The sequence below is a fragment of the Paroedura picta genome, chromosome 1, assembly GCF_049243985.1.
Source record: "Paroedura picta isolate Pp20150507F chromosome 1, Ppicta_v3.0, whole genome shotgun sequence".
Lineage (NCBI taxonomy): Eukaryota > Metazoa > Chordata > Lepidosauria > Squamata > Gekkonidae > Paroedura > Paroedura picta.
This window is the reverse complement of record NC_135369.1, coordinates 110,158,300-110,172,096: the sequence shown is the minus strand read 5'-3', so window position 1 is coordinate 110,172,096 and position 13,797 is coordinate 110,158,300. Positions and strand designations below refer to the sequence as shown.

General features: G+C 44.6%; 1 protein-coding gene and 1 long non-coding RNA gene across 3 annotated transcripts in view; one reads left to right on the top strand and one right to left on the bottom strand.

Moving 5' to 3' along the window:
* Positions 1-13,797, top strand: part of LOC143844903 (uncharacterized) — a 107,754-nt gene that overhangs the window by 28,509 nt on the left and 65,448 nt on the right. Inside the window, exon 1 of one of the 2 annotated variants that reach the window (XR_013234188.1) lies at positions 2,572-2,678. The exons of the other annotated variant lie outside the window; for it this stretch is intronic. This is a non-coding gene — a long non-coding RNA (uncharacterized LOC143844903). Of the gene's footprint in view, positions 1-2,571; positions 2,679-13,797 lie in introns of those variants that run through there. 2 annotated transcript variants of the gene reach the window in all.
* The window catches only part of MOXD1 (monooxygenase DBH like 1), a 64,615-nt gene continuing 56,190 nt past the window's right edge, over positions 5,373-13,797 (bottom strand). The window contains exons 11-12 of the mRNA XM_077352692.1: positions 8,584-8,752; positions 5,373-5,852 (exon numbers count right to left, since the gene is read on the bottom strand). Coding sequence (XP_077208807.1) covers positions 5,685-5,852; positions 8,584-8,752 — 337 coding nt within the window. The 3' untranslated portion in view covers positions 5,373-5,684. The remainder of the gene's footprint in view (positions 5,853-8,583; positions 8,753-13,797) is intronic.

Sequence of the window (13,797 nt, the reverse complement as noted above, 5' to 3'; positions counted from 1 at the left end):
GTGAGGCTGAGGGAGCCCTGATATTACTGCTCGGTCAGAACAGCTTTATCAGTGCTGTGGGGAGCCCGAGGTCACCCAGCTGGCTGCATTTGTGGGAGTGAAGAATCGAACCCAGCATGCCAGATTAGAAATCCACACCTCTAACCCCTACACCAAACCTTGAATAAATTTTTTGGTCTTAAACTTGCCACTGTTAACAGACTTTGTTCTGTTATAAATGTATTTGACTTGCAGGCGTGCAGTTGGGCTCACACCTTCCACTTTGGCAAGCAGGCCACAGCTTTTATTTAACAATAACAGCAACAACAAGGTGTTGGCCCACAAGGGGAACAGGAGCCTAACCAACCTGCCTAAGGTTGTCTGACCTTTGATTACCCTAGCAGCAACCTGGGTAGTCTGTCTCTGACCCCTGCTGGGCCATGGGATCCCTTGCCTGCAAAGGGTGAACCTGAAATGCTTTAGGAGGCATGGACCTCCCTCAGCCCACTCCAGGCCACCTGTTTCTGTGATTGATTTTGGCTCTCCCCATCCGGGTTGGCCTCCCGCAGAATTGCTGCCTCTTCCCTAGGTCCTTAATCTGGGAGGTTTTACCAATCCTACTTAACTCCCCTTCCCTGGTAACTCCCCTTCCCCTTGTTCTCCACCAGCAGTGACAATTTATATAACAGTCCAAACTAATACCAAACACAGAATCAGAAAACTCCAAATACCCCCTTTTAAAACAGGGCAGGAGTGTGGGAAGCAGCTTGCTCAGCTGGCCGGGGAGAAGAGGCCATCCACCAAGCACGTGACACCTTATAAAAGCACCATACACAATGCTCCTCCCTCCCTCCTGATGTGGCACTTCCATACTGCACCTGCTCAGTCCATCCCCATGTGCTCCCTTTAGAGCGCTATCCTTCCCGCCATGAACACTGAGCTAAATAAAATGACAATAACAAACAACGACAATAATATATATTTTAATTTGCATCCTGCCCTTCCAGATGCTCAGGGCAGATAATAACAATAAAACATATACAAAAATTAAAATTAATAACATTTCTAGATTTCTGTAATTAAGACCCCAAACTAGATTCTCAAATGGGAGAGGTTTGGCCAGAGCCAAACGTCTACCTCCTTTCCCCCCCTCCACTAGCAGTGAGGCCTGCTTCCACGGAAGATGCTATAGTACAGTATTTTTATTCGGTCAATTGACCCATATATATAATGCATCAATAGAAACTGCAATCCATTATAAAAGTTAATCAATATGTGTAGTAAAAAAATACAAAAGTATTGCTCCATAAAAATATTAAGATAATAAAACAATGTTCAAAACAATGTATTGATGGAAACAAATAATATGTCATTGTAGGTAGGGGGGAAGGGTTATAATATGTAAAGAAGAAGAAGAAAGGGGAAGAAACCTCAAGGAAGTAAACTGCAGGGACAGGGAATCAATAGAAGATTAATTCTATCTAGAAGAACAGTCCATTAACCCAAGTGATAAGATGGCCTATCCATTACCCATTACTATCGTTTAGACATTCTTTCCTATCTAATTCTAGTAGAGACGTAAAGGAATGGTAGATGCTTTTTTTGGCCTCAGCTGTAAGCCCGGTGGAAGAGCTCCATCTTGCAAGCCCTGGGGAACTGATTTAGGTCCTGCAGAGCCCTGATTCTGGGAGCTCATTCTCCCAGGCTGGGGCCAGGGCCAACTTTATCTCTTTCAGGCCGGGGCCCCTGAGCAGATGTTATTCGAAGGATCTCAGTGCTCTTGGGGGATTATGAGGGAAAAGGTGGCTTTGAAGATATCCTGGTCTCAGATCATTTAGGGCTTGAGTCATGAAAGTGGGATATAAAAAATCCACTGCAAAAATATGCTTTAATAGTGCTTCTATAAGCATATAACTAATCCAGTGGAAATTCACATGTAATACAAGGTCAAAAATGCCAATTTAAAAAGCAAATGGTATTTGACCTAATTCTTTCCAATGCTAACACTACCTGCAGGAATATGGATAGCATGTGTGAATGCATATAAGAATCTGTTGAACTCACTTGTTTCCTGACAAAACTATAGGCAACAGATTAATAAAAGGAAAATAATCTGAGACGTTATTGTCACAGGCTCAGTTTTGTTCAGATGTTATTGAATGTCTGAGTTGCCAGAGAAGCATTTGATTCTTAGTTTTCTTAGTTTTATGTGATGTTTAAAATAACCAGATAATCTTGAACATTCTTTGTCAAATAGATTTGATGCTACTATATCCTTTTTTTTTGCATGGTTATTTAAAATTGCACAATATTTTGTGTGAATTTGGCTGCTCCTAATAAAAGACCATGGATTTTGCCACTGGTTTGAATTTAGCATGGACCTACATGGATATTTACTCTCTCTCTCTTTTAGTATTAATGCAAAAGAAATGGGCAAACGCAATAATTTGGTATTTTGGGTTTAATTTTATAATATACTGATGCATACTCTTTTCATTAATATAGGAATTACATGGTAAAAACCATAACCTTACATTTCCCCTCATTCTAAATGTTGTGGCATCTCATATCTTACAATACAGGAGTCCAGCTTTTTTCTTCCCAGCATTCAGTGGTTTTCCCAGAGAAATAGAGAGAGAGGTGTCATATCCTTATCTTCCGGCAAAGGCTTTGTTTTGAACAGCTGTGACGAACTATATGTAAGAGGTAGAGCTTTCTATATCTCTCCTACACTCTCAATATTTTGAATCTGTCTACCATGTAGCTGCCAAAATTAAAGAACTTCTTGTAAAAAAATTAAAAAGAGTAGCACCTGTAGTTCTGAACTTTATGGAACTTAACTCCAGGGACTTTTCCTGTAGGTTTAGTTAGTGTGTGTTCAGTGAAAATAATCAGACCACATGGCCAAGTTCAGCACTAAATCTCTAGAGAACTTTAAGCTGAGTTCTTGTTAGGCAGGGGGATAGGGTCCTGGCATACAAAGAACACAGACACCAGCACAGTTCTTTTTATGGCCACAGCTTTATTGCCATATAGATGAGCATTGGCAAGAAAATCCTTCCTCGTGCTGCAGCCAGCAGACCACAGAAACCCCAGGGGAGAGAACCCCACCAGCAGGCTTACACATGGGGCCCAAACAAAATGACTGTCAAGCTCCCCCTACCCATCGGGGCATCTGGTTCTGGGGAAGGTGCTGCAAAGAGTAAGCCCCACAGGTGTCATCCTCTATGGGAGCTTCATACAGCTACCGTGAAATGCTAGGCAGTTGTCTCCCAGCAGGAAGATGCTACTGACCAGCCTACATGCAACCTCATATGGAGGCCTCCCAAATTGGCATGCAGGCATGGGCCCAGCCCCTAAAGGATCCACCCCCAACAAAACCACTAGTTGTGACAGAAATTATAATACAGGAATAAAACATTAAGCAGAATTAAATACCCATCTGATGAATATAAACAAAAGCCACATGCTGTAACTGAAGGGTGGGAAATCAGGAAGTCACACCAGTTCCTCCTTATATAGCCAGCATTGGGTGCGCGGAGTGGACCAACTCCCACTGTTCATGAGACATGCTTCCTAGATCACTCAGGGGCTATAACATGAGAATGGGTAGTTCTCCTCCTGCCAAGCTCCCTCTCCTCCACAACGGCAGCTGTATGCCAAAATCCGTGGTCAGTCTTCTCATGGAATTGACTTTTCCAAGTTCTCCCTGCCTGCTGCAGCCCCATAAGACTGCTGAATACTTTGTGGAAGTTTCTGCTAGATAAGGGAATACTTTAAAAGGTACAGATTCTTCTCCTTGTGTGAAAAGAACTTTGTTGTAGAAGATAAATAATAAGAGTTGGTTCTTATATGCTAGTTTTCTCTACCCAAAGGAGTCCTTTCCTCTCCCTACAACGGACACCCTGTGGGGTAGGTGAGGCTGAGAGAGCCCTGAAATTACTTCTAATTCAGAACAGCTTTCTCAGTGCTGTGGCATGCCCAAGGTCACCCAGCTGGCTGCTTGTGGGGGAGCGGGGAATCAAACCTGGCTCACCAGATTACAAACTCACACTTCTAACCACTGCACCAAGCTGGCTCTCTTGTGTCACAATTATCTACTGGCATTCTATGTAAATATCTGTCTGTAACAGAAAGAGTATGCTGGACTGAGTGCTCTGAACCCACCCTTGAATCTAAACCCAAATTATAACAATAATTAACAATAACCCAAGCACAAATTTCAACAATAACTAATGATAACTCAGTGCTGAATAATTAGTGTTGAACAGTTTTGCATCTCCACCATCTTACCTTGAAATGTTTCCCTGCAGATAGAAAAAGCAACCATTCACCTAAAGGAGGAAAAGAATGAATGCTTATTGGTGACATCTGGTGAAATGTACCAGATGAATGTAAAGACCTGTGTAGAGTGAGTTATAGGTAATTTAATTAGGAATTGACCATTGACCAGTTATAGGTAATTTAATAAGGAATTAACCAATGGAGGCTACCTGCGCCTCCATTGTATGTGAGGCATGAAGAAGAAGAAGAGGAAGAAGAAGAAGAGGAAGAGGAGGAGGAGGAGGAGGTTCTTATATGCCGCTTCTCCCTACCCGAAGGAGGCTCAAAGTGGCTTACAGTCGCCTTCCCTTTCCTCTCCCCACAACAGGCACCCTGAGGCTGAGAGAGCGCTGATATCACTGCTCGGTCAGAACAGTTTTATCAGTGCTGTGGTGAGCCCAAGGTCACCCAGCTGGCTGCATGTGGGGGAGCAGACCTGCTTTGCCAGGTCAGAAGTCCATGCTCCTAACCACTACAGCAAGGAGGAAGGAGGGAAAATATCAACAATGAGGGACTATAAAGGGGAAATAGTACTGGGTATGAGCAGAGAGGTTTAGGAATAATCAGCTTTGCATCCACACTGAGGGCAAACTCTCTTTGTCCTGATTTTTCCAGAAACATCAAGCAGGTTTCAGAAACAGTGGTGCAAAGGACAGAAATACCACAGGTGATGGAAGGAGAACCCAGGGAAAATGATGACTTTGGACAGCTGCTTCAAAAATCTCTGCTACTTTTGGAAGCCAGTGAGATACAAGTTGTTTCACTGCGTTTGAACTAACTTCCAGTCACAATTGCCAGTGCCATTCCAGTTTGCTTATTCTGACTGGAAGTAGATGGGTTGCTTGGTGTTATGAAGGCAGCCATGCACAAGTTAAATCTTTGCTCATTGTGGCTGGTTGAATACAGTTGTTTGATCTGTTTGCTAGATCTGTGACCTACATAATCTCCCATGGCTAGATGACATGACAAAACAAGGCTTTCAGGATCCATCCAGCATTACAACCAATCACGGCCATAACTTGCCAGAGACTCAAGACAGAAGCAAAATAATTCAGCAGACTTCTGGGTGATTTATGTAAATAAAATTCAGTTTATTGCAGTAGTATCCAAATACAGAGCAACTTTTGGAGTCACAAAGTGAGGTGCCAGGATGAATTCAATGAAATGCTATGAATCATTTTAGATTATATACTGCAAACCAGTGCACCTTTTGTACATAAAATACTGTACATTTAAAAAAAAGTTTCCCCCCTTTCAAAGTGAACGCTATTTTGAACTAGCAAATAAAATAGTCTATTAATATGTAAAAAAAATAAATCTACAAGAGTAACAGTGCAAATGCAACAACATGGCACAGAGAAAATAAGTGAGACCAACGAGAATTATAATAAAAAGGGCCCACTATTCCTTGGAGTAGTGTTTGAGAAGTACAGAGCAACCGAGAGCACTAAAAACAGATTATAGCTTAAACAGGAAGATGAACTACAAAGAAGTGGTTCCGTCACGTAGGGTCTTTCTATCTCAGGTGGCACAGCCATCATTCCTTGTATCTGAAAGTTAAAATGAAATAAAAAGATATTCTGCATTTGATATAGCAGCATGCACGTTTAAGAACTCACATTTCACATTGTACTAAGTTTAGTGCCTGATCTAAACAATGCTGGAGGATTAAGCCACTGATAATCATAAATATTTTCCATATTGTGTCCATTCAGCAATACTTCCCAATCCTAGGAAAGTTGATTCTGGGACTACAGCATGCATGTGGGGAGGGGAAGAGGATAAAATCACCTCTTTTGCTTTTTTTGTTAGTGCTGCTCTGATGAATAAATATGGAGGAAAGGTTAATTCAACCCCCTTTCCCCTCTCATTATAGCTTAGTGACACACATGGGTCTTAGGGATAAGATTTCCTAGGTTTGGAAATGAATACTTTGGTTAGAGGATTATGGAAATGTCAGTGGATCATAGGATCTAGCCTAATATCTGTTCCTTTGTGTCTTGTGGGTATTATCATCTAGAATCATAGAGTTGGAAGGGACCTCCAGGGGTATCTAGTCCAAGTCCCTGCACAATGCAGGAACTCACAGCTACCTGCTCACTCACAGTGATCCCAATTTCATGCTCAAGTGATCCCCCCATCAAAAATCTCCAGATTCCAGCCTGGCCTGGAGGAAAGTCACCTACTATCTCACAGTGGCAATCAGCAACTCCTTGGGAATGAAAGGAAGGGCCAGTAGTACACTATAGTACTTGTAACTCATACAGGGTTTTGGGGGAGACATTCATTGTAAACTGTTAATAAACACTAGCGACTTCCTTATCATGCTCTGTTTCATAAAATTATAAAATATGATCTGAATAATCAGTACCTAAATTCCATAACCCCAGGAACATGTTTCTTCTGTGTAGCATTATACCATGGTTGGACACCCTGATTATACAGATCCTCTAAGGCCATTTGTGGGAGAAGGCACTGGCAAACCACCCCGTATTGAGTCTGCCATGAAAACACTAGAGGGCGTCACCCCAAGGGTCAGACATGATCCGGTGCTTGCACACCTTTACCTTTATGGCCATTTGTATAAATATGGATGAGTAGTACAGGATTAAAGTTACCAATTTTACCCTTTATGCATTATTGCTTTTACATATTCTGTTTTAATAGGTTTATAATTTATTGGTGGACCCTGACTACTACGGCGAACTGTGTAATCCTTTAATATGTACCTATTAATGCCATGGTATGTATTGCTACCTGGAAGAACACTATAACTGGCACTATCCATACCAAATGTGGTGGTCATCTATGAGGGTATATATTTGCAGATGCAATGTAATAGGTATAACCCTGTGGGCAGGTGGGTTGCTTTACAATTGGGGTCTCATCAGAAGGGTAGATTTATTTGCAGAAGTAAACTAGCCTCCACTAATGCTCCATCCTTCCTAGGTAGGGGTGACTGCTAGCTACTCTGAAATTTCACACAGATGGATGTACAGATAAGGATACAGAATACTTGCAGCCTCTTAGCTAATCTAAGGCGACACCGTGATTCTTACATATGGCAGCACAGTCATGGACATGAAATATTTATTGGCTGTGCAGACAAGAAGTTGCCTTGTTATTTGAGCATGAGAAGAGACTATATTATATGCTATCTGTAGCTAATTTTCTAGCTTTGTTTCAACTGGGCAAATTCTAGGATACAGCTGTTCTTTGTTTAGCCTTGCTGCATAGCCAGAGCAGCTTTGCTAATGACTATTCTTTTTCAGTTTTATAACATTTGTCTGCCAAATATAACTAGGGAGTGAAATTGAGTCTGGGACCATGGGACTTAGTGCATTATTTCTAGAAGAAGTGTTATCTATCTAGATTCATTGCCTTCTCCTGTAGAATTACTTCACACGTTTTTCGGGCTGGGGACCGGGGGGGGGAGATGGAGGCCCGGGGGAGAGGGAGGTGCGGGCACAGCAGCTCTGCGCCTGCACATTTGCGTCTGCTAGTGTCTACACCTCCTCCACACACAGCACGGCACTCGCTGTGCTGGGATCAATTGGCCACCGAAAGGGCCCAGGGGTTGGGGAACACTGGTTTAGAGCCATTCCAGCCATACAGTGAGGAAGGCACATTGTAAATCAGGTACCTATTGCCAAGCAGAAGAGCGAAGGAGTCTGCTGTAGCAATAGTAGGGTCTTAGCCTTTGGAATGAGTGAACCTCTCCAGCTCCCAGATTCAGGAGGCAAACAACTGGGGACAGGCATTGCAATAGTGGCCTTTGTAAGCTCCTAGCTGCTCTTAAAAACAGAATGCTGAATTCCACCATCTTGGTGTAAAAGCATGCATTTTGAATGGGGTGCTACAGACCATGATGATATGACTGCATTTTTCAACTTATGGCTTGGAAACATGAGTAGAACAAGCCTATATCAGTGATCCTTGATGTAATACCAGTAGGTACCATGATTCCCACCAATGTTTCCTGGTGCTCATTTGCTGCTCTCCCAAGCAAAAAGCTAGTCACGGCTTTTCTTCTCCTCTTTGCAGAAAAGAATGCAGAAACAACCAATTCCATAGCAGGAGGATGGTTGGCTTGCAGTTCCCAATATGTTGTAATTCTCCCTGGGATATGAATGTAGCCATTGTCTGAATGGACCTCACTCTCCTTAGCAGCTATTTTGTGGTGAGGCCCATTTGCTATTCTAAACATTATAAAAGTGCACACAGGTTCAAGATGATTTGGGGTCCCCTGATCTATACAACATAATTAAGGATTAAACTTACCGTCCACTCAGCATTATCAGTCTTAGAACATCTTACATTCACTGGCAGCCTAAGGACAAAGTTATTGTAGGAGAGGCCCTGTTCTCTGGTCCATTTAAACTTATTCATTGCATCCACGAAAGAGAGGTTTTTGTATTGTTTTGGACTCTTGATAATAAATGGCCATGTCCTGAATTTGAAAATAAAAACATATCCATGCTATTTCTGAAATTCCTGTACCAAATGTTTAGTATGCTGTTCCTACAAAAGAAAATTATTTTAAAATTGAATTTTTAGTATTAATAAGTACAATAGTAATATAGTCAACCACAGAATGCTAAATTTCTTGGAGCATGATCCAGATCAATCAGTCAATCTCATTGCCACTCCACACTTCCTCCAAGGAGATCAGGGTAAAATACTGACAGGGACTGCCCCAAAAGTGCCAAGTAAGTTTCATGAGCAGGATGGGGATGAGAAATATATATGCACAAAGATACCAGATCCCATGCTCTACTAGCCATATCAGCTGGATCAATAGTTCCTTTGCTTCACAGACACTGAAAACATGATGTACTTTTCCCACATTTACTTTGTTGTTTGTGTTATTTTGCATACTATGGCCATTGTTATAGAAGGTTGGGAAAGTATTCCTGATTTCTTGAAGCAAACTCTAAAGACTTGGAAGACAGCATTGTGCAGAGCTGAAAAATTAAGCACTATAAGCCATACAGGAGAACCAGTTGTCATGGTGTGGGACTGTGTAGGCAGAGTTTCATTGCATTATGAGACCTGTGTAGCAGGACGGCTGCCCAACTATCACTGACAGTACACAAAATAAAATGTAGCAAAGGATGCTTCAAAAACGTTAAAACACCAATTATTTGAACAGAAGATGGTCTACTATCCAGGGTTGACCTTGCTTACTTCTGAGTTCTGATAATATTGGGCTAGCCTGGGCCATCCAGGTCAGGGCATGGACTTGTCTAAACTCTTTTTTAAAAACATTTACCGTATCTTTCATCATCACCATTTCCATTCAAATGATACCTAGCTAAATTCTGAAATGTCCAAATGAATTCCATAGCTGACAAATCCTTTAGTAGTCAAATTAAATCAAAGCAATGTAATGCAGTGGTCCCCAACCCCCGAGCCACGAAGCGGCCGATCAACTTGCGGCCCGGCAAGCCTCTTGCTTTGGGAGGGGGCGGGAAGAGAAGCTTGCGGCCTGGAGGGGCGGGGAGAGGGAGCCGCGGCAAACGCGCACGCGCAGACTTGCCGCGCATGCGCGTTTGCGTCCGGGGGCGCAAACACGCATGCATGGCAAGTCCGCGCATGCACGTTTGCGCTGGGGCTGCCGCGCGCTCAGGGGCCCAGGTCGCCCTCTCCCCGCACCCCGGCGCAGCAGTCCGCAGCCTAACAAAGGTTGCGGACCACTGATGTAATGTATTTTTGAGTGTGACTCACAACAACAAAAATTGGACTAGGTCTTCCAACACAGGACTCTTCAGTCAGTTACCATTTTATTTGAATGACTAGGAAAAAAAAGCCCATTTATAAAAATGGGCAGAGAGCAGGCATAGTGCCAGGGCTCCGTACCTGGGAGCTCGCAGAGCAGCTGGTGGGGACAGGCTGGTAAGCGGCGCGGTTTGGAGGTCCGGTGGTGCAGGCGATGGGGAAGGGAAGCACGCATGCTCGGGAGTCTGGGCATGCGTGCTGGAGCTAGGGGCGGGGGCGGCGCGTCGGGGCAAGCAACCAGGCATGCGCGTGAGTCTGCGCATGCCTGGTTCATTCACGTGGGCTGCCGGCCAGCGGGCAAGCCGCGCTGGCTGGCGGCGTGGCTAGTAGGACAAAGGGAAGAGAGGGAGAGGGAGCAGGAGGCCCGGCAGAAGGTGAGCGCGGAGCAGGGAGCGGCCGGGGGAAGGGTGAGTTGGTGTGGGGTTAAGAAGTGTGGGGACAGGGGCTGGGGTAGAGGCGGCAGATGGTTTTTGGGGCGTTGTGGCGTGTCGGGAAGGGGTTTGCGGAGGGTGGGCGGGTGAGCGGGCTGCGGGTGGGAGGCGGGGTGGGTTGTTTTTTGTTGGGAAGCGGCGGGAGGTAGCGCAGGGGTCTGGGGAGGGTTTGGGGGGTTGGGTGGCGGCGGGTGGGTGTTGGAGTGTGTGGCTGGGTGGGTTTTGTTGTCTCGGGAAGCGGCGGCGGGTTGGGAAGGGGTCTGGGGAGGGTTGGGTGGTTGGCTGGTGAGGTTCTATTATTGGCGGCGGGCTGACGCGGCGAGAGGCGCTTCGCGCCTCTTGCCGCGCCAGGCCGCCAGGCAGGGAACCCCCGGCAGCCGCGCTTCGCGCAACTGCCGGAGGCTCCCTCGGGCGGCGGCCTGACGCAGGCGGTCAGACCTCGGGCAGTCAGCCCGCCAGGCAGGGAACCCCCGGCAGCCGCGCTTCGCGCGACTGCCGGGGGCTCCCTGGGTCGGTGGCCGGGAGGAACTGGGTCGGTGGCCGGGAGGAACTGCGAGCCGCGCTGCGCGCGGCTCGCAGTTCCTGGAGCTGGGACTCGGAGGGACCAATCGGCAGGCGCTTCGCGCCTGCCGATTGGTCCCTCCGATTGTCTGTCGTGAGGAAGGGTCCAATCCGGACCCTTCCTCATCACGGACACATCCCGCCTCGGCAGGCCTTAACGAATTATTTAGTCCGTGGCGCCCGTGGCGCCACGGGCGGTTTAAAGATGAAAACCCCACATTTTGAGTTTTTGGCACAGCTGAAAGAATTCCTTTTCCCCAGGCCAAATAGGCATCTTTCTGCCCATCATTATGAATGCACACTCAAAACAGCACAAAGCTCATTAGCATAATTCTTTTCTGTAATCAAAAAGATACATGTGCAAGCTTTAAATCTGAACTTGTGGTTTTTCTTAGTGTCAGGAAAGATTATAAAATGTCAGCCAAACAGAGGCTGCAGATATTATACTCTGAAGATTTCTGCCCTAAAATGATTTGTAGAATGATGTGTTAATCACTGAATAGCACAGAGCTCCAATGACAAAAAATAATCTTAGCTCTATTTCTGTAAGCCATTATCCTACAGCTAAAACATCAACATTTTAAGTATTTAAAGAGATATCCCTAAGCCTAATGCCCTTGTTTACTTAACCTAATTTCAGCCTTCCCTCTCCTCTCGGTGCTGCATTTAAAAGAAAAAACACAATTCTGCATTTTTCAGTTGCTGGGAGAACCATTACCTACCAATAGCAATGGGCTAAGTTCACCACAACTTGGGTGAAAATGGGTTTTGGGGAAATGGTTGCTTAAGCCAGCTTGGTGTAGTGGTTAGGAGTGCGGACTTCTAATCTGGCATGCCGGGTTCGATTCTGCACTCCCCCCACATGCAGCCAGCTGGGTGACCTTGGGCTCGCCATGGCACTGATAAAACTGTTCTGACCGAGCAGTGATATCAGGGCTCTCTCAGCCTCACCCACCCCACAGGGTGTCTGTTGTGGGGAGAGGAATGGGAAGGCAACTGTAAGCCGCTTTGAGCCTCCTTCGGGTAGGGAAAAGCGGCATATAAGAACCAACTCTTCTTCTTCTTCTAAAAAAAATTAAATTGTTCCATTTGCAAACCTATTTCAAAGTTTTATGCTCCATCTTTCACTCATCTTTCACTCATAACCTCCATGCCACCTCTTCCCTTTTCCCACTTGTTATTTACAGCGACTGCAACAGGTAGGCCAGTTCGGTGGATTGATAAAAGCAGTGACTTCTAATCTGGCAATCCGGGTTTGTTTTCCTGTTCCTCCACATGCAGGGGTGCTACAGACAACATGCAGCCATCTGGGTGACCTTCGGCTAGTCATGGTCCTGATAGCACTGTTCTCATAGAGCAGTCCTGTCAGGACTCTCTCAGCTCCACCTACCTCACAGGGTGTTGTGGGGAGAGAAAAGGAAGGAGATTGTAACTACTTTGAGACTCCTTTGAGAAGGGTGCTTGCACTCGAAAGCTCACACCTTGAATAAATCTTTGTTGGTCTTAAAGGTGCTACTGGACTCTAGTTTTATTGTGCTACTTCAGACCAACACGGCTACTCATTTGAATCAATCCAACTATTATTATTGTTGTTGTTGTGAAGAGGTAGAGCTTTTATGGTAGAGCTTTCATTTTGACCTCATTGCTACAACAGCAATAGTCCAGGAATTTAAAAAAGCACACAGCAGGAAATGAAGTTTCCATGGCTTCTGACATCCCACTGTGATGTCAGGAGCCATGGAATCAATAGTTGTAACTGCCACTTGCCTGTAAGATGCTGCCATGGTAGCACTGAGGGCTTAATGGGGGCTTTCCTGTACGTACTGCAGCCATTGCGAAGTGGGAAAGCAAAGGGGCCATGTGCATCATTAGTAGGGAGTTTAGGCCTGGGATGAATAAAGTTTTTTCCCTTCTGAACATTCCAATCCATTAGGAAAATCTGCGTCATGCTATGTGAAAGTACACTCATTAATTTAATTTTACATCATTTTCTGGGACATGAAATGGCAGAATAATCAGTCTCGGAAGCTACTTGGATGTCAGACTCAGAAGGAAGACTTTGCCTTTAATAACCTTCTCACTAGCCTTGAAAACCCTGTGGAGTCACCATAAGTCAGTTATGACTTGACAACACTTTGTACACACACACACACACACATGCATCATTTCCCAGTTCTTCTTATTAGAGACCCCGGGTTTTACACCATGAGAAAGAGCTTGTGTGGTTTTTCTGCTGCTTCTGTGTCTGAAAATACAGCACAAAAGCAACAGGGCTTACATACACATATTTCTCTGTATTTTTCCTTTTTCAGTACCCCATGGCAGCCACTCTCCCAGCACCCAAAGACTTGGGGGGGGGGGGGAATTAGCAATAGATATATTGCCGTAATGGTATAACAATCCATTATGTTCTCTAAATTTCAAGCTTTCCTTTAAAAAAAAGCTAACTCCCATTTTGTTTCAGAGACATGCCTTTCCTCTTATAACCTCACAAAGATGTGATGGATATCTTTCAAAATCATCTTCTTCAATACCCAGATGCCCCTGTATATGTATGCTGCCATTGTGGAAATTGAAAGGGGGTATATGACTTTGTCACATTAAGGAATTGCCATTTTCTAGTCTCTTGAGGCACATAAGATTTGTGCTTCTGTTGAATAGCTTTAAAATATTGTTAAATATATGTTTAAATATATGTGCTGCCAATAAGTAATATTCAGGGACT